The 27941-nt window shown below is 46.8% G+C and overlaps 1 protein-coding gene across 3 annotated transcripts in view; it reads left to right on the plus strand.

The window, feature by feature from the left end:
* Positions 1–27941, plus strand: part of ERCC2 (ERCC excision repair 2, TFIIH core complex helicase subunit) — a 90515-nt gene that overhangs the window by 51520 nt on the left and 11054 nt on the right. Inside the window, exons 13-21 of one of the 3 annotated variants that reach the window (XM_033955087.1) lie at positions 1061–1130; positions 1306–1375; positions 2648–2749; positions 9543–9606; positions 10505–10626; positions 10739–10831; positions 12810–12882; positions 16184–16254; positions 23671–23814. In XM_033955087.1, coding sequence (XP_033810978.1) covers positions 1061–1130; positions 1306–1375; positions 2648–2749; positions 9543–9606; positions 10505–10626; positions 10739–10831; positions 12810–12882; positions 16184–16254; positions 23671–23814 — 809 coding nt within the window. Of the gene's footprint in view, positions 1–1060; positions 1131–1305; positions 1376–2647; positions 2750–9542; positions 9607–10504; positions 10627–10738; positions 10832–12809; positions 12883–16183; positions 16255–23670; positions 23815–27941 lie in introns of those variants that run through there. The other 2 variants (XR_004540353.1, XR_004540354.1) reach the window with 2 other exon arrangements.

Raw genomic sequence — 27941 nt, forward strand, 5'->3', positions numbered from 1 at the left:
TCCCTTGGATTGAGGGGTTTGATGGAGGAGATGATTGGATGCAAGATCGCCCAGAGGAGGGATCAGGTACCCCTGGGAAAAGACACCTCGGTAGTTCAGATATTTCACAGGTAGGAGCTATCTCATTTGACTTCTGAGGTCCTTCAACTTCTTGGATTGGAAGAAGACCAACCTCCTCTTCCCAGAAAGGGAGATCCTTTGCTGAAGGTAACCTACAAACTTCAGGAGTGTAAGAGCAGCCCATATGCATCCCTTAAAATTGCTGAAGCCATGGCTTTGCTCTACCGGCTACCAGTGGAGGGGCAGGAGAGGCTTTGGCTGCTGAAATCATGATTACAACCAAGAAGACAGCCTTGCAGGTGGAGGGTGGTATGACCCTCAAGGACCCCCAATATTGTTGAATAGGCTCTCCTGAAAAGATCTTTTGAGGTATCTGCTCTGGCTTTGCAGATGGCTATGTGGCTCAGGTCTGTTTTTGTTGGGCTGAGGATTTGCTGGACATTCCTGGTGAAGCTTTGGATGACATCATCAATTTAGAGATGGGCACTATCTTCTTGATAGAGACCCTATATGTTCTGGTAAGAGCCTTGGCAAAGAATTTGGCCTCATCTGTAGTGGAGCATTCTTTTTCTCTGGTTTAGGCACTGGTCTGCTGAAGTGACTTCTAAAGTGCATCTCGGTCACCTACCCTTTCAGGGAAAGTCACTTTTTAATGAGGATCTGGATAAGTTGATAAAGCTAGGAGTGTGCACCCTTGGAACTCACAACTGTAAAAGGTTTTTGCCCCTGCAAAAGTCAGATAGAGTTCATTCCATGAGTTGCCTCTTTCTTTCTTTTTTTTAATTCCAGCCAAAGGAGGCCATTCCTGTACAAGACTGCACAGGCACTTTACCATCTGCTGTGAAGACTGAGAAATATGGAAACCACTCATTGGGAATGGTATGGAAAGACTTGATCAAAGAAAATTAGCAAGTAAGATCTAACTTCTCCATCATTTACCATGGAATTTTCTCTGCTAAACTTGCTCTTTATCTTCTTTGCCTGTGATATTTCCGGTCAGGGTTTACGATCATCATTGAGCCTTTTGAAGACAAGACTCCTACGATTTCCAACCCAATCCTGCATTTCAGGTATAGAAGAGTCATCATTTTTGAAGGGGGGCATATATGTGGGATAGAATCCTTTATCGTGCCCTTCCCTATTCCCCTTCTGAAGTCTCCCCCTTTCTCAGCTCCATATAAGTGGGATTATAAACTTCCAGCTCACTGAGTGGGATTACAGATTCCCTGCTCTCTTCTCTCACAGCTGTATGGATGCCTCCATTGCCATAAAACCCATCTTTGAGAGATTCCAGTCTGTTGTCATCACCTCTGGGGTAAGCATCTGTTGGCAGTTAGTGAGTTCTTTGTGTGGACTGTGGAGTTGGTATACCAAATGATGACTATTTTTCTACTTTCCAATTCTGACTCCTACTAGGTATAGGCAAGGGACACAGAAACATAGGATATTTCTCTATCTACAAAATTAGGATTAATAGACCACAAAATGTATTTATTTGGAGTTTAAGGATGCTGTGCAGCTTGGGGAGAAGATATCCTAATTGGTAAGTTGATTGCTGACAGCAATACTTGGGCTTGATAACCAAGAGTCCATTATGTTTGACTGGTTATATATGGATGGCAACCAGTGTTTAAGCATGGGTGGCTGTGGCAGGCGCATCTAGCCATCTTGTTGAGCAGACTAGATGAACCCATGAGTTTCTTTACCTGCCATAATTTACTGTGTTACTTTAACCTGAATAAAAAATTACTGACATGAAAATATGCAAAACAATGTTGTAAGTTGTTATTTTGAAGCTGGCAGTGGAGTCTACATCCAAAATTGCTTCCGACTCCAGAGCCCTGGTGGAAAAAAGGATAGGACTGTGCTCTATCTACATTGGATGTCTAATATCTGCTTTCACATTGTTGTGCTATACCACCCAACAAATTTATCAATACACTTCTCCCTCGGTATTCGCGGGGGTTAGGTGCAGAGCCGGACCGTGAAGTGTGAAAAATCGCTAATAACTTCTTGGCTGTCTCTGACCCACCCCTGCCTCCCTCCTGCGTCCCCGGAACCTTATCTGGTGGTCTAGACTACAACGGGAACTCCCGGCAGCCATTCTGATGATGGCTCTGCACGGGGCAGGAGCATAGAAAGATTGCTCCTGCCCCGCTTCACCGCTAGACCACCAGGTAAGGTTCCGGGGAGGCTTGGACGGTTTAAAAATAGGCAAAAAATGAAAATAGTGTTTTTTGTAAAAAATATCACGAATAACTGACGTGGATACTGAAACCGCGGATTCAGAGGGAGAAGTGTATATTAAATAACCCAGGGACTGATCTAAAAGTTTACTTGAGTTGTCCAGTAATAAAATATCTGAATGTGCAAGGCATTTGTGTAGACATTTGGTGTTGGGCAGCACCTTGGTTACCCCAGGCTCCATGTTACCTGCAGTCTGTTAGTTTAGAGCAGAGCCAGTAGTGGCTGAGAGAGACTTCCCTCCCTCACTTGGATTTTACAGCAAGCTGGATGCAGGACTCGCTGGTACAAATGAAGGAGCTGAAACAGGCTTAATTCTCTGTCCTGCTCTTTCAACCTTCAGACGCTGTCTCCACTGGACATTTACCCCAAGATTCTGGACTTCCGACCAGTGACTACGGCAACTTTCACTATGACACTAGCCCGGACCTGTTTGTGCCCGATGGTGAGTATATGTAATCTCCTGCGCTCTCTTTATTATCCCAGGACAAGCAGGCAGCATATTCTTAACTGATGGGTGACGGCACCGATGGAGCCCGGTACGGACAATTTTACTGTGATTGCATAAGAACTTAGAAAGTTCTAGATATGCCGCAGCGCGCGTGCCCTCCCGCCCGATGTAGACGCGCGGTCCCCAGTTTCTTAGTTTCCGTGGAGCTAAGAAGTCGTGTTTTTAAATGGCTGTTTAAATTTTTCTTGCCTTCCCGCTCAATGCGTTATTTTTCTAGTTTTTTCTTCTGTTCTTCATTTTATTCTTTTTATTTTAGTAAAAAAAAAAAAATTCTTGGTTTTTTAGTTATTATTTGGCCGCACCCGGCAGGGCCTGTTGGCAACATCGACTATACTCCCCTTGACGTCTGGCAGCAGATGCATTTTTCCTAGATTGGACAGATCGGTTTCTTTATGCCTTTCTTCCTCTACCTCTCATATTAAGAACTCTGTTCAAACTCAAAAGGGAAACAGCCACCATGATTCTCATTGCTCCATGATGGCCCAGGAAACATTGGTTCTCCCTTCTTCTGCAACTCAGTGCCAGAGATCCCATACTTCTTCCAGTGTCGCGGTGCGGCATATCTAGAACTTTCTAAGTTCTTAGAGTGCAATCACTCTAAAATTGTCCGTACCGGGCTCCGTCGGTGCCGTCACCCATCAGTTAAGAATATCTGCCTGCTGTCCCTGGATAACGCCTGTTACGGTAAGTAACTGTGCTTTCTTGACAAATGGTTACTTGAGAACTACAGTAGTCCACCCAACATTTATAGAAATATTTGCCCTGCCTTCCTCCTTTGCTTCATCCCACCTCTGGATACTTCTTCATGTTCTTTTATAAGCATTGTCTGATTTGACATACAGCATACATCTTGGTGCTTATAAATTTTATGGTGGGAGGAGATTGATAGTGAAGAGGAAAAAGCTAGAAAGGGAGTGCTGAAAATGTCAGGAACTCCCAGAGGAGACAAGATCAAAAACTACAAAAGAGAAATAAAATGAATAAGGGAAAAAATAAATTGGCTGCGGTTATGGAAATGGATTAATAAAAATTGATAGTTAAAAAAAAATAAAAGTTTTATATGGAAAAATACAGTGTTCAATCCTGAAGAAAAACAAACCAGTACTGAAATCTCACCCTGCCTCCTACTCTTTTGCTTTCCCCTACAATCCTCAGTGGTTCTTCATTGGACACCAAGCATTATAAATACCCCCCCTCACCCCCCCAAAAAAAAAAATTGTTTCAAATACTGGAAAGCAAAGTGGATAACTGAGTCCATACTTCCTGAACAGGATCAAGTGACCATGATGATGATCTGTCAGCTGTTCCATTTAGAACCACATGACTTGTTTCCAGTGAGCTGCTAGTTCACATTTTGCCGCTGCCAGAAACATCCTTTTAACTTGTGTTTGCCATTTATGTTCCCATTTATTATCCAAATCCAATAAAATTTTGGATCACAAGGAACAGAAATACCCAAAGCCTATGATAACAAATTGGTCACCCTTACCTAAGAACATAACAATTGCTGCTGCTGGGTCAATCCAATGGTTCATCATGCCCAGCAGTCTGCTCACATGGCAGCCCTTAGGTCAATGACCAGTGCCCTATTAGGGTCTAGCCTTACTTGCGTATGTTCTGTTCCAGTAGGAACTTATCCAACCTTGTCTTGAATCCCTGAAGAGTGCTTTTCCCTATAACAGCCTCCGGAAGAGCATTCCAGGTTTCTACCACTCTCTGGGTGAAGAAAAACTTCCTTACGTTTGTACGGAATCTTCCCTTCTAACTTCAGCCAGTGCCCTCTCGTTCTCTTCACCTTGGAGAAGGTGAACAGTCTCTCTTTCTCTACTAAGTCAATTACCACAAGCCCATCATATGTAATAAAATGTCCCCCTCTCTTTTAAACATCTCCAGCAAATATCTTTAGAAGTTTCAGAATAAATTGCTTTAAGTCTTGTCTGGAGTATATTTATATGTATTTTCTTTTATTAATACACCTCTTAAGAACACCTTCTTCCAAGCATTCATAATTAGTTCTCCAAAATCCTGGTCTCATTTTAACAGACCGGTATAAGAAATCTTACAAGCGGGTGTATATCTCATCATGACCAGCAGGTGGAGACTGAAACAAAACTGTGGAATAGTACATAAGAGGTACCTTTCCCTATTCCTACCAGTCTTCTTTCAGTCTCAGCAGGTGTGAGGAGTTGTACCCATCTCCCTTGGTAGGGCTGTTGGAATTTGTTTATTTATTCAATTTCAATTTTCTATACCGTTCTCCCTGGGGAGCTCAGAATGGTTTACATGCATTTATTCAGGTACTCAAGCAGTTTTCCCTGTCTGTCCCGGCAGGCTCACAATCAATCTAATGTACCTGGGGCAATGGGGGGATTAAGTGACTTGCCCAGGGTCATAAGGAGCAGCGTGGGTTTGAACCCACAACCTCAGGGTGCTGAGGCTGTAGCTTTAACCACTGCGCCACACCCTAGTCCCCATTTTTGTGCCGGATTGAGCTTGGGTGGGCCCTGTTTGGGGGTCTGTCTGACCTCGGGGGTGTCAAACTTGGCAGGTCTCGTGCTGGGTCCCTCCCTCCATTTTCTCCACCTCCCCAACATTTTTTTAGAGGTGCCTCAGCAGTAAGCCTTGCCCCCTAAGTCAAGTAAGGCAAGCTTCTTTGAGAGCCAGTGGTGTCTGTTCTGTTAAAAAAAAAAAAAATCCTGAGGTAGTGCCAGCCTGAAGGGTTGCTTTCCTTTTAAATATGCTGTAAATTACTGTATTTTTTTGATTAACCAGCACTTTTCTTCTAGCACTTTTTCACATATGGACCAATTGAGCACTTCTCAGGGGAAATGGTGCACAATTTGGTTCAAATGCGAGGCACTCGCGGCTGGCCTGAAATCAGCTGTTCGAGCCGGTGCGGTGGTGGAGCTCTACCCGCAGCAGTTGCAGGCGATGAGGGCTTCCTGCCGCTAGTGCCTCATGAGTCAGCAGGGAGCAGTGGGGCAGCCCTGTCTTCCCCCACACCCCATGGAAGTATTTCCTCAGCCGCCGACAGTAAGGGTAAAAAGGATTTCCTTACCGCTGGTTTGGCTCGGGACTCCCTCTCAGCTGATTTTTTTTAACAGCTGATGCTGGCTTGCCTGTTTTAGCGGCTGGGCCAGTTCAGGCTTCCCAGCCGCTACAGGCCCTGGAGGAGTTATTTTTGGCGGGAACTTCACCATTTTCACAGACAGGTCCCTCCATTTTGTCTGCATCCTCAGGTGACCTTCCCCATGTATTGGACAAACAGGGGCAGGTTTCAGCTGGGTCCCCTGCTGTGGCAGGGAGTCCCAAGGGACCCCCAGGGGGGGGGGGTTTCCCTTGATTTGATTTTTGCTTTGTGCAGAGCCTATTTTCAGGCTGCTGGAGGTCTTACCTGCGCCCAGGGGGTTTTGGGGGAGGTCCCTCTGCACTCCCTGTGGCTTTGCCTCCCTCTTCTTCTTTGACGTCCCCTCTTCCTCCTCCCTCGTCCAAGCACCCACTGGTGGCTTGGGTTGCGGATTGGTGGTCAGAGGAGCGTGTTGGCCTGGATGAGGACCTGGACCCTTTTGAGGAATTCCAGGATCCTCTCGAGGAGACAGCCATGGTGGCGGGGCATCAGGTTTCCCACCTTCCGGCAAAGAGTCATCCTTGGTGCGCCTTTTTCAGAGGGATGAGCTTACCAGACCTGATTCAGAAGGTCTTCTCTGTGCTGTGTTTTGAAGAAGTGCCACCAGAGACCCTGCATGCGGGGACTCTCTTAGGGGGATTCACGCTGCTTCCTGCTCTTTTCCTATGCATCAAGATATTCGGGATCTCGTACTGGCGCAGTGGAATACGCCAGAGGCACTGTTTCCATTGGCGTGCACCATAGCTCGTTGTATCTCATTCTGGAGAGGGATAGGGCTACTTTGAAGTCACCAGTGGTGGACGCAGTGGTCTCAGCGATTGCAAAGCGGCATACCGTGCCTGTTGAGGGTGGTTCTGCCTTACGGGACTCTGAGGAGCGTAAGTTGGAGACCATTCTTAAACAGAATTTTGATGTCTCTGCCTTGTGGGTCCAGGTGGCTATTTGTGGGGGGCTGGTGATTCGCGCTGTGTTTCGGTGAGCCGAGCGTGTCCTGGATCGTGAGTCTGATGACTGGTCCTCGGTGAATCAGGAGGTGGCAAAGATTGAGATGGCTGCCTTGTTCCTCTCGGATGCTCTCTATGACCTGGTGCATACGTCTGCCAAGTCTATGGCTTTTGGAGTGGTCGCGTGACGTACCTTGTGGCTTTGATCTTGGTTGGCAGATGCCGCGTCCAAAACTAAGCTTCCTAATTTTCCCTTTTGGGGGTCTTTTTTGTTTGGAAAGGATTTAGATAAGTTAGTTCAGATTCTGTCGGACTCTTAAGGTGCCCTGCCTGCCTGAGGACTATGCCCACCTGGCGTCTTGGGGTGGCAATGCCCGCAGGCGTCTGCGGGAGTTCCGCAAACACTGCCCTGGGCATGGGGCTGCTACTTTCCAGGCTTCGGGGTTTTCCCTGTGCCGTTTTTATCAGCGCATGCAGTCCATTCGGATGGGCCCATCGGGGGGCTGGGAATCCCTCCTCCGGTTCCCCCACTGCCCATCCTGTCCAATGACTCTTTGCCAGCCCCCCTTTGGTTCCGGTGGGTGTCCAGCTGTGCGAGTTTTTCCCCAAGTGGGCCGAGATCACGTCTGATCAGTAGGTCCTGGAGGTGGTACGGGGACGGTAATGCTCTAGAGTTTGCCCGCTCTCTGACAGATTATTTTCTAGCCTCTCCATGTCAGGCAGCATGGAAGACGCAGTCCTTTCACCAGACCCTTCAACGCTTGCTTGATCTCAAAGCAGTTGTTCCAATACCCCCTTAGGAATGTGGCACTGGCAGTTACTTAATTTACTTTGTGGTGTCCAAGAAGGAAGGGACCTTTCAGCCCATTTTAGATTTAAAAGGGGTCAACAGGGCTCTCAAAATTTCTCTTTTTGCATGGAAACACTGCGGTCTGTCATTCTGGCGGTTCAGCCGGGGGAGTTCTAACTTCTCTTGATCTGACGGAGGCCTACTTCCATATTCCAATTCGGGCCTCCCATCAGAGCTTCCTTCACTTTGCGATCTTGGGTCAGCACTATTAGTTTTGTGCGCTTCCTTTTGGCCTGGCCACGACTCCCCGGACATTCACCAAGGTTATAGTGGTTGTTGCAGCGGCCTTGAGGACAGATGTCATTGCAGGAGAGCACCCGGGTTATGGCTCGGGTGGTGGAGTTTCTGCAGTTGCTGGGATGGGTGGTCTACCTTTCCAAGAGTCAGTTGGTCCCATCTCAGTGTCTGGAGTATCTTGGGGTTCTGTTCGACACATCCTTGGGGAAGGTCTTCCTTCCAGAGGCCCAGGTAAGCAAATTGCAATTTCAGATTCACCTGCTTATGGTGTCCCCGTGTCCTCAGGCGAATCCATCATATCAGTACCATGGTCTGACCACCATCTCACTTCCTTCAACAGCACCATAGCCCTGAAGAAAGTCATTTCCTAACCCTCTAGCATCTCCAAGCCTACCTTAGAACCCCTCCATAGTGAACCTCCCTACCTTTGATGCAGGCCTAACTATTCTCACAAAGCAACTGGAGAATTCCCAGCAATCCTTATCAGCCCAGTCCAGAATCCGTGAGCTCTATGAAAACTTAGCATCAACTAAGCGACACAAGAGTATGTCGTAACAATTCCTTGTCTCCTTGGTTTCACCACATGGAAAACAGAAAGAACTTGCCGCAAAACCAAACTACCTTCTGACAAAGAAGCCTGGAAAACACAGTCAGCCACCTACAAACAAGCAATAACAAGAGCTAAAGAAAAATACTACTCCCAACTAATCACAAAATTCCCCAACCGATCCAGGGGCATCTTCTCTTTATCCAGAAACTTCTTCTAATCAGCCCAAAGTCACATTCACAATCAGTCCATAGGAGTGGATGCAGAAACCTTTGCCTCCTTTCAAGAGAAGATTGAAAAGATTCAAAACAACCTCAACATATCTTCCCGCAGATCCTCACTGAATTTTCCGCCAGACCAACAAAACCCAACAGTCTGTCTCCACAATTTCACTTCCAAAATCACCTTAACTCTAATGGAAAGTTTGCACAAACAAATTATGTAGCTTCATCCAAAAGCCTTAGTCCAAATAAAACTTGGGTAGTGGCATTTTGAGCCCAAGGTAACATTTTCAGAGTCTTTTTTTGATGGTCCTAACAATAGACTATTATAATAATCAAACACAGGGATATTCTTCCCAGTACCCAGATAACTACATGGATAAAGTACTTTATTTGGATAGTTATCTAGTTTGCAGACTGAATATGCTTAATCATGTATCTCCTGGCTCTACCCACACCCTACCCTTGCCTGTCTTGGCATTTGCTTGAATAATGCTGAGGCAGTATGACTGGATTATCAGCGGCACCCTCCAGATAAATGCATTAGAAAATCCAAGTATTGCCCAATCTGTGGCACTTATCCAGGTAGAAGCTGCCTTTACCTGAATAAATTCCACCCAATATTGGCCCCTATATCACACACTTGCAAATCAAGGTTATTAGCCAGTTTCAAAATCAGAAACCCCTGCCTTGGCCTGGTTTGGATAGTGAGTCCAGAGTAGAGGGAGACCAGTAAATACAGAATTTCTAAGAACATGCCAAGGCAGTTATTCTACTAACTCTTACGTGCCTTCTGTGCAGGTGGTGGGACGTGGAAATGACCAAGTAGCCATCAGCTCCAAATTTGAGACACGAGAGGAGATTGGTGAGTGGATAAACCCCCTAGCATTTGTACATTTTTTTAATCACCTATGCTGGGGATAACAGTCTTGAGTGCACTTGGATTGAGACATCCAGGTTGGGTCTGAACAAGTTTTGTAGGTAAAATTAAGGGTGTACTGTGCAGAAATAAGGATAGCTAAGTCAGCTTTTATTGTTCTACTTAAGACTTTTATAGTATATTTGTGTAGAAACCTGAGTCGTTGGCAGCCACAGTATCCTTGATTTCCTTATATAACTTGTAGCATCATATGATGGCAAATCTGTAGAAGTGATATTTGGTGTTCAGTGTAGATGGCTCTGTTCTTGGTCATCCCTGTGATTAATGCTTCTGTTCTACTATTACGACACTATTAAATATTTCTATAGCACTACCAGACGTATGCAGCGCTGCACAGTCACAAAGAGTAAGAAAACAGTCCCTGCTCCAAAGAGCTTACAATCTAAACAGGCAAGACAGACAAACAGGATGTCATGGATACAGTTAAGGGGAATGGTTCATCAGCGGGCTGAGTTGGAGGGCAGAGGAGTAGGGTTAAGGACTGAAAGCTATATCAAAAAGGTGGGTTTTCAGTCTGCTTTTAAACAAGGGAAGGGAAGGGGCTTGACGGACAAACTCAGCTAATTTATTCCAGGCATAGGGAGCAGCTAGATGAAAGGAACGAAGTCGAATTGGCAGAAGAGAAGGGTAATGCTAAGAGTGACTTATCTGTTTTGCTGATCCTGTGCGTGGGGTAAGGTTTATATGTCCTAATGAGGGTTGCAGGTGGAATTTTAAGTGACTTCCTAAAGGACTCGCAATAAGCATTTAAAACATGCTTCCTCTTACTAAAGAGAACAAGTGTTTTCTATAAACCAGAAATGGACCCTTTTTTTTCTCACAGCGGTGATCCGTAACTATGGCAACTTGCTGCTGGAGATGTCAGCAATTGTGCCGGATGGGATTGTGGCCTTTTTTACCAGTTACCAGTATATGGAGAATATTGTGGCTTCCTGGTATGAGCAGGTCAGGCACTCTCCATATCCTCCTTTTCTCACCCCTGAAATGTCATTCATCAGCACGCTCCTCTGTGTTCTGATCTAGGTTCTGAAACCTGTCACCCTTTTCTTCCTGACAGGGAATCCTGGAGAATATTCAACGAAATAAACTCCTCTTCATTGAGACTCAAGATGGAGCTGAAACCAGCATGGCACTGGAGAAGTACCAGGAGGTGGGCCAGGCTAGTGTTGGCTATGTACATGAATGAGTTTGTCAGGCCAGGGATACAGAGTGGTATATTTTAGTAAAGTAGCTTATCCCAGGACAAGCAGGCAGCCTATTCTCAACATGTGAGTGACGTCATCCACAGAGCCCGGATGCAGACAGCTTCACAAGCAGACTTGCTTGTAGAACTTTTAGAAAGTTCGTGACTACTACACCGTGCAGGCACGAGTGCCGTCCCGCCCAGTGCAGGGAGCACGTCTCCTCAGTTCTCAGTTTTCTGCAGAGCCGAGAAGTCTTGTTTTCGACGCTCTGCACAAGACTCAGTTCTAAACTTTGTGCCTTCTCTCACCGCGGCTCGTATTTTGTTATTTTTAAGGTTCTCTGTGGTTTTTGCGTGTTTTCATTTCTTAAAAAAAAAAAAAAAAAATAGACTTTAATTTTATTTCTTTTGTCACGGCGGGGCTTGCTTTGCAGTCTCCGCCGGCGGATTTGGATTTTGCTGAGGCCATCTTTCTGTCTCGATCTGACAGAGGCCTGCTTGCATGTTCCGATTCGTGCCTCCCGCCAGCGGTTCTTTCACTTTGCGATCTTTGGACGGCACTACCAATTTTGTGCATGTCCTTTTGGTCTGGCCATGGCTTCGCAGACATTCACCAAGATTATGGTGGTCGTGGCGGCCTAGCTAGTTAGTACAGTCATTACTGGTGTAAGAGTACTGAGAACTAGATTCTCAAAAATTTGTGTTAAAAACTGATGGGCCGCTGTGTCGCAGCTGTTATTGTAGCAATTTTTAAAATGCGAGTCATTCTCCAAAAAATGCTCATGCAAATGAGGTTGGCGGAGAGTAGCAAAGGTTCGCTAAATTTGCATGTGCCCATTGCTAGTGCAGAATAAACACAACCTCCCCCATCCCCCCCCAATAAATTAAAGATCAGCAGGAGGGATGCCCACTCCTTCCTGTCACCAAGCAACGTCCCCTTTCCAACATGACCCCAGCAGTGGGAGAGATGCCCATTCCCTCCCACCGCTAAGCAATGCCCCCCAACACCCTCTGGCAGTGGAAGAGATGCCCACTCTCTCCTGCTGCCACGCAAACCCTCCCCTCCCTCAGTGCTTCCGACGACCCCTTCTCCCTTACCTTGTTAATGATGGCTGGCTGGAGGGATGCCTACTCCCTCTGGCCAGCAGGTCCACCTCTTTAAAATGGCAGGTTTTCCCCTTCCCGGCGCATCTTGAGATGCACCGAGCAGGATCCTAAGGCTCTGATTGGCCCAGGTTTTTAAAAGCAGATTTTAGTTTTAAGAATCTGCCCCTGTGTTCCCTAATCAAACTTTCAGCTTTATGCCCTCCCTCATTAACTTTCAAGCCCCTAATCTGCTGTTCCACCAAGATCATGCTTTTAAATATTACATTTTGATGAGTGAGTGAGTGAGTGAGTGTGTGTGTGTGTGTGACCTATATGAAGTTTCCATCCTTCCTGTGGGTAAAAGTACACATTAATGGTTCTTTGAGTTAGTGTGGTTGTCAGAATCTATTGTTTTGCTTTGACTGCAGCTGTTCATTACTTGGTGACTGCCTATTCTTGTCTAAGCAGTCCACAGCCAGGACCCACTCTGAACCTCTTCAATTGGAGGTCCTGAATTTAATTGTGACATATTACTGTTGTATAGCCACTCAGTTTCTCCTTAGGATCTATGAATGTGGCTTCTGCAGCATCCCTGGTTAGTATGATAATGTGTTGTGCTGTTGCCAATTCATTGGACCAGCCTGTCTTATCTTTTTGTATATATTTTTTTCTTTTTAAAGTCTGTCTCTTCATTTCGTAAGAATGGAAAGACAGGCAGTTGATTTCAGTTCATGTCTTGCCTGGAACAAATTGTTGAATGCTTGAGCTAAAACTTGATTATTGTATATTATTTGTCAAAAAGTAGTGGTAAACATGAGCACTTTCTTACAGGGAATTATCTTTTTCTCTTTTTGCCTAGGCATGTGAGAATGGCCGAGGGGCCATACTGCTGTCTGTAGCCAGAGGAAAGGTTTCTGAGGGTATTGACTTTGGTATGTGGTGGTGGTGTGTTTTTTTTATGGATTCATGTCATGAATTGTATTCTAAGTCTTTGAGCTTAATTTCCAGTCCTTGAAGGCCACTAAAAAGTCAGGTTTTCAGAATGCCATTAATGAATATGCATAAGAGATATTGCATATAGTGGAGATAGTAGGCATGTAAATCTATCTCATGCATATCCATTAAGAATATCCTGAAAATCTGTTGGTGGCCTTCAAATACTGGGAGTGAAGACTTATGCTCAATGGACCCCGCTGGGCTTGCTCTATTATCATGTGAGTGAAATTTGGGGAAGCTTATATATATTATCCCACTGTCTTTCAACTCCTCCAGTCCCGACTCCTCCAGAACTGCCCAAAGGCTTAAACTAGCCTTCCCCTCTCCACGCGGCATCCACTATTCAGGCAAACTGGGAAAATCCCTTCTCTTCAAAATCACAGGTCTTTGGAACGACCTCACCACCCCGCTGCGGAACCTGAGCTCCCTTCAGTTATTCCGCAAACAACTGAAAACCTGGCTTTTCAGCAAATTGTAGCTCTATCCTTCCTCCCTTTCTCTCCCCCCTTCTACATATAAGTTCATGTAATCCTTTTTCTTCTTCTCTACCCACTATTTTAAGTTCTTGTAAACCGTGTCGAGCTCCATTCTCATGGAGAAGATGCGGTATATAAACTTAAGGTTTAGATTAGATTAGATTAGGAAGGATTTCTGGATCTAATTATGTTCATTAGAAGTCGCCCATAATTTTCTGATAGCATCTGCTCCCTGAATGTTCGTTAGATATGTTTTATAATTTAAATTTCTGTAGCACCTGGTAGACTGGTATAGTCCTTACGAATGGGTTATATACCTCACTGCTACTAGCAGGTGGAGACTGAGAACAAACTTGTATATCAGGATAGCTTCCCCTCTTGCAATCCAGTCTGCCGAATAGCCAAGCAGAGCCTAGGAAAGACTTCAACTGAAAAACAATAAAACACACTCCGAACAGGAGTGTAAAAACAACAACAAACTGGTAAACAACTGTTGGAATATGTGTAGAACTAAACCTTGCTATAGAAAATATCCCCACAGCTCACCAGCTAAGCTAGCTGAGCCATAGCCGCTGTTCTTAATTCTCCCTGGCCCTAGAAAAATTCTAGAACCTGCAGAAAAAAACAAAATCTGTACACGAGCAAAACAAAAACCTATAATCACTGCACAAAGACAGACAGGGTGGGGGACTATACCAGTCTACAGGCTAACAGAAAGAAAATTAGCAGGTAAGAACCTAATTTCTCATTCTGTAGCGCCTGGTAGACTAGAATAGTCCTTACAAATGGGACGTACCAAAGCAATACCCATTAAAGGTGGGACCCCCGAAGGACCGACACCAGAACACGTTCACCGAATACCGTGTCCCGACGCGCTTGAACATCTACACGGTAGTGTCTGACAAAGGAATGCAGAGAAGACCAAACTGCAGCTTTGCAAATATCCACTGGAAGCACTAGAGAAGACTCAGCCCAAGAAGCTGCCTGACCACAAGTGGAATGAGCCTTGAGAAACTCTGGAACAGACTTTTTCTTCAGAAGATAAGCAGAAGCAATAGTCTCCTTAATCCAGAGCGCAATAGTAGACTTAGATGCGCCTTCCCCTATATGAGGACCCCCTAGAAAGACAAACAGATGATCTGATTTCCTGATCTCCCGGATCTTCTGCACATAAAAACGAAGGACCCGACTGACATCTAACTTGCGTAACTGTCTCTGCTCGAAGAACCCTCCCGGCTACCCAACACCGGGAGAACCACAGCCTGATTGACATGAAAAGGAGAAACTACCTTTGGCAGAAAAGAAGGAACAGGCCTCAAGACAACCCGCTCCCTAGAAAAACTCCAAGAAGGGAGTCCTACAAGAGAAAGCCTGCAGCTCAGAAACACATCTAACAGAAGTAATGGCCACCAATAAGACCACTTTAAGAGTAGGGTCTATCAAAAAGCAGTCGCCCAACGGTTCAAAAGGTGCCGCACTAGAACAGACAGAAGCAGATTCAGATCCCAAATGGAACAGAGGGCTGTATGGGAGGCTTGAGCAATTTGGCCAGAAGCGAATCACATCAGGAATGGCAGTCAAACGCTGACCTTTCAACAACCCACGAAAGGCTGACAAGGCCACAAGCTGAACCCAGAGAGAAGACCAAGCCAGTCCCTTGTCCAGGCCATCCTGCAAGAACTCTAAGATGGCAGGCAAGGAAGCGCGAAAAGAGACTACTCAAAGTGCAGCACACCACTCCTCAAATAGATGCCAAACTCTCACCTAAGCCCGAGAGTTATTAAGCCTCTGGGACCCCAAGAGAGTTGAGATTACTTTATCTGAATACCCCTTCTTACCTAGGCGATCCCTTTCAAGAGCCAAGCCGTAAGACAGAAGGGACCTGGATTGAACATTGGAATGGAACCCTGAGTCAGAAGGTCATCCATTAGAGGTAGAGGAAGAGGATCCACCACCAGAGGCCACACCAGATCCGCGTACCACGGTCGCCTGGGCCAATCCGGTGCCACCAGAACCACAAGGCCTGGATGTCGAACTGTGCGGAGATGAACTCTGCCCACTAATGGCCATGGAGGGAACACATACAACAGCCCCTCTGTTGGCCATGGTTGAATCAGAGCATCCAGGCCCTTGGCCTGACTGTCCCTGCGATGACTGAAGAAGTGGTGTTGACACTGTGGCCATCAGGTCCATGAAGGGCTGACCTGATATACAAGTTTGTTCTCAGTCTCCACCTGCTGGTAGCAGTGAGGTATATAACCCATTCGTAAGAACTATACAAGTCTACAGGCTAACAGAAAGAAAATTAGCAGGTAAGAACCTAATTTCTCCTTTCTTCTATTTTTAGTAGCCAATTATAGGTCACTTTTTACAGTATATATATATTTTTAATTGTAAACCATTTTAATACTTTTGTGTGCTAAGCGGTAAATCAAATAAATAAATCAAATTGGACTATGACTTTTGGGCAAGTGGAAGAACAATCATATCCATTAAGATACACAATCTACATTCATGTCCCATTCATATTCTTCCCGTCTGTCCACTCCTGTAGGAGTTGCATTAGTAGTTATATTCTTAGTGGACCCCTTGTCCAACATCGGATGTTGAATCCTAGCCTTTGTGCCACTATTACTTGTAGCTGAGTGAGATTATTTTATATTATTCCTTGTTGAAATTATTGAAGGATGTTTAGTTCAAGGCTTTGATGTCCCTCATTTTAGTATCTTTTTTTTCCTCACTATTCTGTTCATGCCTTCAGTTCACCACTTTGGCCGTGCAGTGATCATGTTTGGGGTTCCATATGTCTACACTCAGAGCCGGATATTGAAGGTGGGTTTATACAGAATCGAATTGAGCCTGTTAAACAATGATCTTTAGTTCTGGAGTCTTTTCCTTCTCTCTGGCTACACTGAGAAATGGATTGCTAAGCTAGGAATGGAATTTGGGTCTCCTGTAATTGCCAAAAAATATCTACATAGATATTCTCAAATTCTTATTTCTTTTAAGTCCCCTTCGGATTCTTTACTACAAATGTTTACTCCCAACCCACAAACCGGGTATTGCAAAAAATCCACACTTTTCTGCTTGTGCTTCTCCCACTCAACTGAGTAGACACAGAACCCGCTTCAGTTTCAATTTCTGCAAATGAACCGTGCAGAAGTCTTTCTACTCTGCTTCCTTTCTTATTTTTCATGTCTTAAGTTCGTTTTTCAGTGGCTTTGGTGCCATGAGACCTCTTTTGGAGAAGTTCTCTGCCTGGGAAAGGAATCAGTTTCCATGGAGCCAGACTGCAATATCACAGGGAAGCTTTTTGTGGACCTGCGGGGCCAGCCTGCTGTGTGCCACCTTTCGGGTTTGTCTTCTGTCCCCCTGGGAGCTTGCTTGCCTTCTGACTAGAGAATGACACAGGGACAAAGTTTTCACCGACCCCATGGGAACTCATTTCCCCATCCTGTCCCTGCCCCATTCCTGCAAGCTCCATCCTTATCTGCACAAGCCTCAAACACTTTAAAATAATAAGTGTTAAGATACCTCAGAGAGTCTAACCTCTCTTCATACTTATTTCTATAATTCCATTGGAGTTCCGTTCTTTTCACAACTGTAAACCGTGCTGAGCTCCACGTTGTGGAGAAGATGCGGTATATAAACCCAAGGTTTAGTTTAGTAGAGTCTTGATCCTGGTGAGGAACCCCTCCATCTGCTGGTTTTTTTAAGTCTATGTCTGTCCACATGAAGGAACTGTAATTAGATAGTCAGCCCTCTATGTCATAGTGTTCTGACATCCTTTTTTCCTGAATATCCGAAATTCGCTGCCTTGTTCACGGAGCAGTGGGATGCTCCTGAGAGTTCTATAAGCTTCTTTAGCATGCCTCCAGACTGGCCCAGAAATGGATGGGTTTACGCTAGAGAATGGCACGGGGGAAAAAATTTTTCCCCGTGACCACCGCCCCTGTCCCTGCTCTATCCCCACAACCACTGTCTCTGCAGTATCCATACAAGCCTCAGTACTGCAATATTTAGCTTATTCCTTCCTTATAAATCAAAGTTCTGGCTGCTGAACTAGAGAAAGATATTCAGCTGGCAGGGCTTTGTTTATAAATTTTTATCAACACAATATACTACTTTATCCTAAAAGAAAATAAATAGAAATTTTTTTTCTACCTTTGTTGTCTGGTTTCTGCTTTCCTCATCTTCTCCTCATTCATTTACTTCCATCCACTGCCTGCCTTCTCTGTCTCTTCCATATGCTCTGTTACTGTGCCTCTCCCTTCCAGCCTTCCTCCCCAATTGGTCTGGCATCCATCTTCTTCCCTCCGCTCCCCCCATAGTCTGGAATCTCTCTCTTTTTCCCATTTCCCTTCAGCATCTGTTCCTCTCCACCCCACCTTTCCTCCCTCTCTCCCTTCCCCGGTTCCCTTCAGCGTCTTCTCCCCACTCTCTCTTCCCCATTTCCCTTCAGTGTCTGTTCCTCCCAACTCCACTTTTCCTCCCTATTTCCCTTCAAGGATTAAAGACAAAGACAAGTTCCTGCTGAACTTACGCAGGTAAGGCTAGACTCAATTAGGGCACTGGTCTTTGACCTAAGGACCGCCGCGGGAGCGGATTGCTGGGCACGGTGAACCACTGGTCTGACCCAGCAGTGGCAATTTTTATGTTCTTATATTCAGCGTCTGTTCCTCTACACCCCACCTTCCCCAGTTCCCTTCAGCGTCTGTTCCTCCCCACCCCACCTTCCCCAGTTCCCTTCAGTGTATTCTCCCCACTCTATCTTCCCCAGTTCCCTTCAGCATGTGTTCCTCTCCACCTCACCTTTCCTCCCTTTCTCCCTCCCTGCCCCTTACCTTCGTGGTGGGCTATTTCTAATTTTCCTTCCTACAAGCAACCGGACAGTTGAAGTTGCATGTGGCTGCAGGAAAGGTTGTCTCTGATGCAATTTCCAGTTGTGTCAGAGATGACCTTTACGGCAGCTACACGGTATTTCAATGCTCCAGCTGCGTATAGGAAGGAAATTTAGAAATTGCCCACCGCAAAGGTAAGGGGCAAGGAGGGAGAAAGGAAGATGCTCAGACGGGGCAGCAGCAACAGTGATTGGGTGGCAGCGATCAGTAGGGAGTGAGAGAGATGCTTGGATGGGGTGGCCTGCTGTACCCTGTGGTTTTGGGGTTGGTCGATGAATGCAGCGCCTAAGGCTTAGCTCAGTAAGTTTCCTTTTCGGGGCTCCTTTCTCTTCGGGGAGGAGTTGGATAAGCTGGTTCAGACCTTGAGTGACTAAGGTGACTTAGTTAAAAAAACCTCCTGGGGGATCGACCTCGCCAGGTTTCGTAAGGTAGTCATGCCCGGGGACATTTGAGTGGATTTCGGAGGTACCACCCTGGACGGGGTGCAACCTCTTTTCCTTCCAGAGGACGTTTCTTCCAATGTATGCATTGCGGGTCCTTCCCATGGTTCCAGTCAAAGCCTGGTTGCAGGAGTTTTACCAGGGATGGGTCGAGATCTCAACAGATCAGTGGGTCCTGGAGGTGATTTGGGACGGTTATGCTCTGGAGTTATCACGATCTTTACCAGATCCATTTCTCTCCTCTCCTTGTCAGGCAACTTGGAAGAGGAGGGCTTTTCAGCAGACTCTGCTCAGGTTGCTATATCTCAAAGCGGTAGTGCCAGTGCCTCTTCAGGAGATTCTTACCGGCAGGTACTCCAATTACTTTGCGGTGCCCAAGATAGAGGGGTATTTTCGGCCCATTTTGGATCTCAAAACTGTCAACAGAGTGTTCCAGATTCTGTTGTTTCATCTGGAAACCCTGAAGTCCGTAATTCTGGCTGTTCATCCTGGAGAATTTCTGACTTCTCTCGATCTGACGGAGGCATATCTACCTGTTCCCATTCAGGCCTCCCATCAACGATTCCTTTGCTTTGCGATTTTGGGAGAGCATTTTCAGTTTTAAGCATTTCCCTTTGGTCTAGCTACGGTGTTACGCTCCTTCACCAAAATTATGGTTGTGATGGTAGTGGCATTGCACAAGGAGGGCATTCTGGTACACACCTATCTGGACGATTGACTGATTTGAGCAAAGTCATTGCAGGAGAGTTCCTGGGTCAGGGCTCGGGTTATGGAGTTTCTGCAGTCCCTGGGCTGGGTGGTCAGTCTGCCCCAAAATTGGTTGATTCCGTCTCGGCGCTTGAAGTATTTCGGCATTCTTTTTGACACCCAGGAAAGTTTTCCTTCTGGAGGCCAGGGTGTGCAAATTGCAGATGCAGATTCGCTCTCTGGATTGCTGATGTCCGCTGGCACAAGACTTGCTGCAGGTTTTGGGGACCATGGCAGCCTCCTTGTAAGTGTCCGGTGAGCTCGGGCTCACATGCGTTCTCTTCAGTATGCACTTCTTCTGTGGTGGTCACCACAGATTCATGATCTGGACTCTCCAGTCCCGCTCCTGGGATTAGTTTGGTGCAGCCTATGCTGATGGCTTCTGTCTTCCAATCTGCTTCAGGGGTGAGTCTCGATCAGCCCGAGTGGACAATGCTTCTTACAGATGCAGGTCTCCTCGGTTGGGGTGTTCAATGTCTCAGTCGCTTGGCTCAGGGGTCCTGGTCAATCAATGTTCTGGAGACCAGAGCCATTTGGCTACCATTGGTGGAATTCCAGTCCTGGCTGGAGGGCAAGTTGGTTCGAGTCCTCCCAGGCAATGCCACAGTGGTGGCTTATGTCAGTTGTCAGGGTGCACCAAGAGTCATCTGGTGACGCTGCAGACCTCTGCTCATGGAATGGGCAGAGGCTCATCTTCGGGACATCTTGGCTTCTCACATTGCTGGTGTGGAAATTGTCTAGGTGGATTTTCTCTGTCATCATGCGATGGATCCCGGCGAGTGGTGTTTCAGGCTAGAAGCCTTTGAGTTGATTGTTCAGTCTTGGGGTCGGACGATCATGGATCTCGTGGCCTTGAGTGTTGATTCCAAAGTGCTGAGGTTTTTTAGTTGGCGCAGGGATTGTCAGGCCGAGAGACTGGATGCTCTGGAATCTTAATATTGTATTGAAGGGGCTTGCAGAAGCCTCTTTTGAGATGCTCAAAGATGCTTGTCTTCTGGATCTTACTATCAAGACTTTTTTCTTGTGGGGATTGTCTCAGCAAGGCTTATTTTAAAACTGCAGGCTTTCTTGCAGAGAACTCTTTCTCTGGATCACAGAAGCGAGAGTTTCTCTCTGTACTGTTCCCTCCTTTCTGCTGAAATTGGTTTCAGAATTCCATGTCAAGCAGGATGTTCGACAACCTGCCTTTCGCCCTATGGAATCAGAATGAAAGGATCAGATCTAGCGAAGGCTGGGTGTGCAAAGAGTCTTGCTCCACTACCTAGAGAGGACTAATGATTTTCAGCTTTCTGACCATCTGTTTGTCCTGACTAGCCAGTCCAGGCAAGGTAGGCTAGCATCTAAAGCTTCTATCACCTCCCAGGAAAGAGGCTTGGGAGTTCTGATCGACAAGTCAATGAAGCCATCTGTGCAATGTGCGGTGGCGGCGAAAAGGGCAAACAGAATGCTAGGAATGATAAAGAAGGGCATCACGAACAGATCGGAGAAGGTTATCATGCCGTACATGAAGAAGGACACGGTACTACTCGAAAGAGTCTAGAGAAGAGCTACTAAAATGGTTAAGAGGCTGGAGGAGTTGCCATACAGCGAGAGATTAGAGAAACTGGGCCTCTTCTCCCTTGAAAAGAGAAGATTGAGAGGGGACATGATCTAAACATTCAAGATACTGAAGGGAATAGAGTTAGTAGATAAAGACAGGTTGTTTACCCTCTCCAAGGAAGGGAGAACGACAGGGCACTCGCTAAAGGTGAAAGGGGATAGATTCCATACGAACGTAAGGAAGTTCTTCTTCACCCAGAGAGTGGTAGAAAACTGGAACGCTCTTCCGGAGTCTGTCATAGGGGAAAACACGCTCCAGGGATTCAAGACAAAGTTGGACAAGTTCCTGCTCAACTGGAAAGTACGCAGGTGAGGCTGGGCTCATTTAGAGCACTGGTCTTTGACCTAGGGCAGGGGTGTCCACACTTTTTGGGCTTGCGAGCTACTTTTAAAATGACCAAGTCAAATGATCTACCAACAATAAAATAAAAAAAAAAAAAACACAAAGCACACTGTACGCATAGAAAATGTTAATCATCGTTCCTATTCCAGGGTTTTTCAAAGAGATCAAAGCAGATGACTCTATGCACTGTCACCTCACTAACAACCATACAAAAACAGACAAATACCCCCCTCCCTTTTTACTAAACCACGAAAGCAGTTTTTAGCACAGGGAGCTGCGCTGAATGCCCAGCGCTGCTCTCGACGCTCATAGGCTCCCTGCGCTAAAAACCTCTATTGCGGTTTAGTAAAAGGGGACCATAGTGTAAAATATAGACAACAGATATAAATTCTGATACATTTTGATCACTAAATTTAAAATAAAATAATTTTTCCTACCTTGTCTGGTGATTTCATGAGTCTCTGGTTGCACTTTCTTCTTCTGACTGTGCATCCAATCTTTCTTCCCTTCTTTTAGCCTGTATGCTTCCGCTCCTCCTGACCTCATTCCCCCCCAACGTTTTCTTCCTCTCTCCCTGCCCTCTCTTTCGTTCTCTCTTCATGCCCCCTTTCTTTTTTTCTGTTTCTCTTCTTTCCTTCTGTCTCCCTGCCTGCCCTCTTTCTCCCTCCCTGCCCTCCCCCAAGCCACTGCCGCTGCCATCGGATAACAGGCCCCCAAAGCCGCCCGCCGCCAGCCAAGCTCTCCCTGCTTCGGGCCCACCAGCATTCCTCTCCCCGACGTCAATTCTGCCGTCGGAGAGGAAGTTCCGCTGGCCAGAACTTCCTCTCCGACGGCAGAATTGACGTCGGGGAGAGGAAGGCTGATCGGCCCAAGATCGACCTATTGGGAGAAATGCTGCCGGGTCCTGCCTTTGAGGAAACAGAAAGTAGGCAGGACCTGGCAGCAAGAAGAGCAAATCGCAAGCTTCACTGACCTGTCTCCCGCTTTAGCCCGCGAACGGGGCTCTAACATGTGTGTGCCGGCTTCCCTTCTCTTTCCCCCCCCCCCCCCCGACATAACTTCCGGTTTCAGAGGGAAGAGAAGGGAAGTCGGTATAAGCACACGTTAGCCCCCCGGAGCATAAGTTCTCCAAGCTGGTTTTTTTTTTAAATGTTGAGCAGCGGCGGCAGCAGCAGAATTCAGGAGCGGGCCAGTCAGGAGGGGAAAAAAGAGAAGGGAACCCGCTCTGCGATCGACTGGGGTCGCCTGAGCGAGCGACCTGTCGATCGCAATCGACATATTGGGCACCCCTGACCTAGGGGCTGCCGCGTGAGTGGACTGCTGGGCATGATGGACCACTGGTCTGACCCAGCAGTGATAATTCTTATGTTCACCTTTTGGATTTGCATGGCCATTTTGTCGACTTACTTTGCCTGTGGCAAGCAGCCACCAGCTTCTCTCAAAGACCACTCAACAAGAAGTGTCACAGTGTTGTGGGCGGAGTCTTGAGTAATTCATCCAACCGAGATTTGCAGGGTGGATACTTTGTCTTATCTTCATACCCTTACCAGATTTTACTGAGTAGACATGGCAGCTAGGTCTGATGCCGCCTTTGAGGCGGAGGATTCTGAACATCCTGCCCTCTAACTGCTGAGTTTCTCTGAATCGCCTGCCTTTTTTCGGCCTCGGCTATTTCTCCTTGCAGCAGGTGGGCCCTGTGGAGAAATCACTCTTCATGTATGAATGGTATATTTTTAGTTTGTGCTCATTTCATGCAGCAGATTTATTCCATGTTGTTTATGCGTTCTTGCCTGTGTTTCATGCTGGCAGTTATTAATTAATTAATTTTTTTTTTTTTTTTTCTTACAGAGCAAAGCTGACTCTTTTCTGTTGGTGGGGATGTTCCCTGTACTCCCTTGATATAGATATATCTTGTTCCAATAGGTTTGGTTGACCTTTAGACTGAACTGAAGGGGGCTCTGTGTCTACTTAGTTGAGTGTGGGGAGGACATGCAGAAAAGCGTGGATTTCTGCAATACCTAGTTCACGGGTTGGGATTGAACACCTGTGGTACAGAAGGTTACCAAAGGTTAGAACCTGATCTTTCATTATTATTTTAGTCTAGCATAATTTAAATAGAAAGAAATACCTCTGCTACTGCCCATAAGAGTTTCTTCATCAGACAGACACATTTCTACAGTATACGTCATCGTAGCTTTGTTCTTTTCTTGCCTTTCAGGCACGCTTGGAATATCTGAGGGATCAGTTTCAGATCCGTGAAAATGATTTTCTGACCTTTGATGCTATGAGGCATGCAGCACAGTGTGTAGGCAGAGCTATCCGTGGTAAAACAGATTATGGCCTGATGGTTTTTGCTGACAAGGTAAGATGAAAAGAGAAATCAAAGCTATATAATAGTATATGCCCTTCCTGTGCTGCTTCCTTATTTCTGTATAGGAGGCTAAGTAACATTCACATTATCATCCATGAAGATCTTAAGATCAAAATGACATCTTAACAAAAGAGCTGCAATTATATTGTACCACTATTCTGTGCTCAATGTTGTCTTCTTCTTTTTTTTTTTTTTTTTTTTTAAGATTTCCAGATCTTGACTAGTTTTTAAAGACTATTCTTTTCCTTTTTCCTATCATGCCCTCTAGGTATTAGATTAACTGATTTGCCACCACAGCTTCTGAGAATATGACTAGAAAATTTTAGTTTCTTTTGAGCAGACCTTTTCTATTTCCCATTATTTCATACACTAGACAATTGCAAAATGATGCACATAATGAAAAATAATCTTAACTATATAGGTACATACTATGAGATCTCAGAATCATTGTGGACGTCCCCTTTAGAACACTCGAGATGCGTGGACTTATGCTCTCCTACTGGCAGATATAGATTATATCATCTTATGAAGATCCTGTGCAATCCACAGTTGGCCATGTTTCTCAGTATTAAAGACAGGGTAGACATGTAGGTCTATACAGTCTGTGTTGGTGTGAAAGAATATAGAAAAAAAAAATCCAGAGGAGGAGTAATATCAGCTGACTGGATGATTGTTCGAGTTGAGTGCTCTGTCTAGCCATTCCCTTAAAATAAAGTTGCCAGAGGATGTGGTAAGAGCTGATAGTGTAGCTGGTTTTAAGAAAGGTTTGGCAAGTTCCTGGAGGAAAAGTTCATAGTCTGTTATTGAGAAAAACACAGGGGAAGCCACTGCTTGCCCTGGATCGGTAGCATGGAATATTGCTACACCTTGGATTTTGGCCAGGTACTAGTGACCTGGATTGGCCACCGTGAGAACGGGCTACTGGGTTTGATGGACCATTGGTCTGACCCAGTAAGGTTATTCTTATGTTTAACAAGAAAACTGTATCTCCCTCCCTCGCACCCACTCAAGAGACTGCTGAGAAGGCACATGTAATGTCCAGTAATGGTGGGGAGGAAAAAAGTAGATTTAAGAATATGTTTATGTGGGCAGCAGGTCTGAGAGCATTGAGGATCCAAAATGATATGGGCAGCCTGAAATGGGAGAGAGAGAGAGAGCCTAAAACAAAAAGGTATTGGATGGAGGAATGGGTTTGGTAAACTTGCAGGAAAAACAGATGGTTTAAAGAACTTAAGCACAATATTGCCTGTGTGATAGGTAAGATCAAAGAGCTTGTATCCAAGCTTAGGGTAGGCATAACTGAGCTAGGCCAGAAATTTGAGTTCTCTTAAGGACAAGCAGGATGATCATAGTCTCATTAATGTGTAATGTCACCAACAGAGCCCTGGTGTGAAGATGCTCCCCACTGTTCTATTTCTAGAAATTATTGGAAGCAGCTGTCTGCACATGTGTGCTCTTTCCACCTTGCTGTCATTGCATGGAACCAGATAGTCTAATTTTTCACAGAGTAGAAAAGATGCTCTCCATTTGTGCTCCTTAGCTCGATTCTGTTTTTGGCAGTAGCTCTGTTTTTTCTTTTGCTTTTAGTTTGTTGTGTAAGTATTATGTGGGACCAGAATCTTTCCCCTCTTTAGTTTCATAGACAGGTTTTTGGCTCTTTTTAGTTTCCTTTCTTTTACATGGCTCACCAGGCCCCTTTAGGCCCAGAACATCCTTATGATCAGGGTTCATTTAATCAAGCCTTTTGATTTTACCTTGGCTATTTTCCCTGCGATATGTCAGAGAAAACTCCTTATGGCTTAAAAAAAAATGCACTCAGTGTAACTGGACCATATCTGTTATGGACAACCATAATTGGTACCTGCCGTGTCTGGGGCTTGTCCATAATTCTTCTTTTTGTAAACTCTGTTTACAGATGTCAAAGAGAGGGATTACCGTATTTTCGCGGATATAACGCGCACCTGTGTAAAACGCGCACAGGGGTATAGCGCGCAGAAATCACGATGATATGTACCAAAACTTTTCTATACCGCGCTCAGGCATATAACGCGCATGATGCCCGACGCTCCTTTCGCCCGCCCTGACTTTCCGTGCGCTGTCCCGACTCTCCGTTCACCCCCCTGACTTCCGTGCACTGTCCCCCCTTGAAGTCCTGTCCCCCCTTGAAGGTCTGTCCCCATCCTGAAAGCCTGATGCCCCCCCCCCCGACGTCCGATACATCCCCCCCCCCGGCAGGACCACTCGCACCCTCACCCCGAAGGACCGCCGACTCCCCAACAATATCGGGCCAGGAGGGAGCCCAAACCCTCCTGGCCACGGCGACCCCCTAACCCCACCCCGCACTACATTACGGGCAGGAGGGATCCCAGGCCCTCCTGCCCTCGACGCAAACCCCCCCCCCCCCCCAACGACCGCCCCCCCCCCCAAGAACTTCCGCCCGTCCCCCAGCCGACCCGCGACCCCCCTGGCCGACCCCCACGACCCCCCCACCCCCCTTCCCCGTACCTTTGGAAGTTGGCCGGACAGACGGGAGCCAAACCCGCCTGTCCGGCAGGCAGCCAACGAAGGAATGAGGCCGGATTGGCCCATCCGTCCTAAAGCTCCGCCTACTGGTGGGGCCTAAGGCGCGTGGGCCAATCAGAATAGGCCCTGGAGCCTTAGGTCCCACCTGGGGGCGCGGCCTGAGGCACATGGGCCAAACCCGACCATGTGTCTCAGGCCGCGCCCCCAGGTGGGACCTAAGGCTCCAGGGCCTATTCTGATTGGCCCACGCGCCTTAGGCCCCACCAGTAGGCGGAGCTTTAGGACGGATGGGCCAATCCGGCCTCATTCCTTCGTTGGCTGCCTGCCGGACAGGCGGGTTTGGCTCCCGTCTGTCCGGCCAACTTCCAAAGGTACGGGGAAGGGGGGTGGGGGGGTCGTGGGGGTCGGCCAGGGGGGTCGCGGGTCGGCTGGGGGGGCGGTCGGAGGTTCTTGGGGGGGGGCGGTCATTGGAGGGAGGGGGGTTTGCGTCGAGGGCAGGAGGGCCTGGGATCCCTCCTGCCCGTAATGTAGTGCGGGGTGGGGGTAGGGGGTCGCCGTGGCCAGGAGGGTTTGGGCTCCCTCCTGGCCCGATATTGTCGGGAAGTCGGCGGTCCTTCGGGGGGGGGGGGATGTATCGGACGTCGGGGAGTCGGCCGGGCAAGAGGGCTTGGGCTCCCTCTTGCTCCGATCGTGGATGCGGGTGCGGGTGGGAGCGCGTGCGAGCGGTCGTTCGGGGTGGGGGTGCGAGCGGTCCTGCTGGGGGGGTGAATCGGGCGTCGGGCGGGGTGGGAACTATGTTTAAAAACTTTTCTATACCGCGCTCAGGCATATAACGCGCGAGGGGTATGCGCGGTAGGTAAAATCGCGTATAACGCGCGCGTTATATCCGCAAAAATACGGTAAAGGTTACCAGAAGTAGTGCAAATTACTTTTTGACACTAGCATGTCCAATTCATCAGCTTCAGCATAAGGAGCATTGGCCTTTCCACTTGCCTTGATAATGAGCATTGGTAGTGCCCATTAGGACTGGAGATCTTCTAATCCCACCATAAAGTCGAGAAAGGATTTGTCCTAATTGATGCTGAGGGACCCTGATGTGTATAAGGCAGAGGCCAGAAGTATCGGCATTAATCCTCCTTGAGGCACGTCGTTGAGACCATCAAGCCATCAAAATCTTCAATATCCTTGAAGTGCTCCCAGTGTGAGGGTAGCTCATCCTATAAGCTGAGACCAGATCATTGATTTGGTCCTGATGATTCTCAGGGCATGATTATGCTGGCTGAATGCCAGCTCTTACCATTGGTGGTTCTTGAGGAGCACATCTGTGCCATGATGCAAGAAGAGACTGGTTATCTCTTGGCCTAGCTGTGATACTTCAGAATTGTGGGGCATTGACATTGGCTTCTTGAGAGCCCCAACCTATTCTTGTGGCCCATGCCCTGCCTGTCAAGAATGCATCAACACGTGCACCCTGAAGGGAGATGGATCCTATGTACTCTGAGACCACAATGATCTCAAGTCCCTCAGCGAAGGAAGCTTACTTCAGATCATTGGAGGCCTCTACTTCCTTGATGCTCTTACCTGAGGTCTGACCA

This window comes from Geotrypetes seraphini, chromosome 8, assembly GCF_902459505.1.
Source record: "Geotrypetes seraphini chromosome 8, aGeoSer1.1, whole genome shotgun sequence".
Classification (NCBI taxonomy): domain Eukaryota; kingdom Metazoa; phylum Chordata; class Amphibia; order Gymnophiona; family Dermophiidae; genus Geotrypetes; species Geotrypetes seraphini.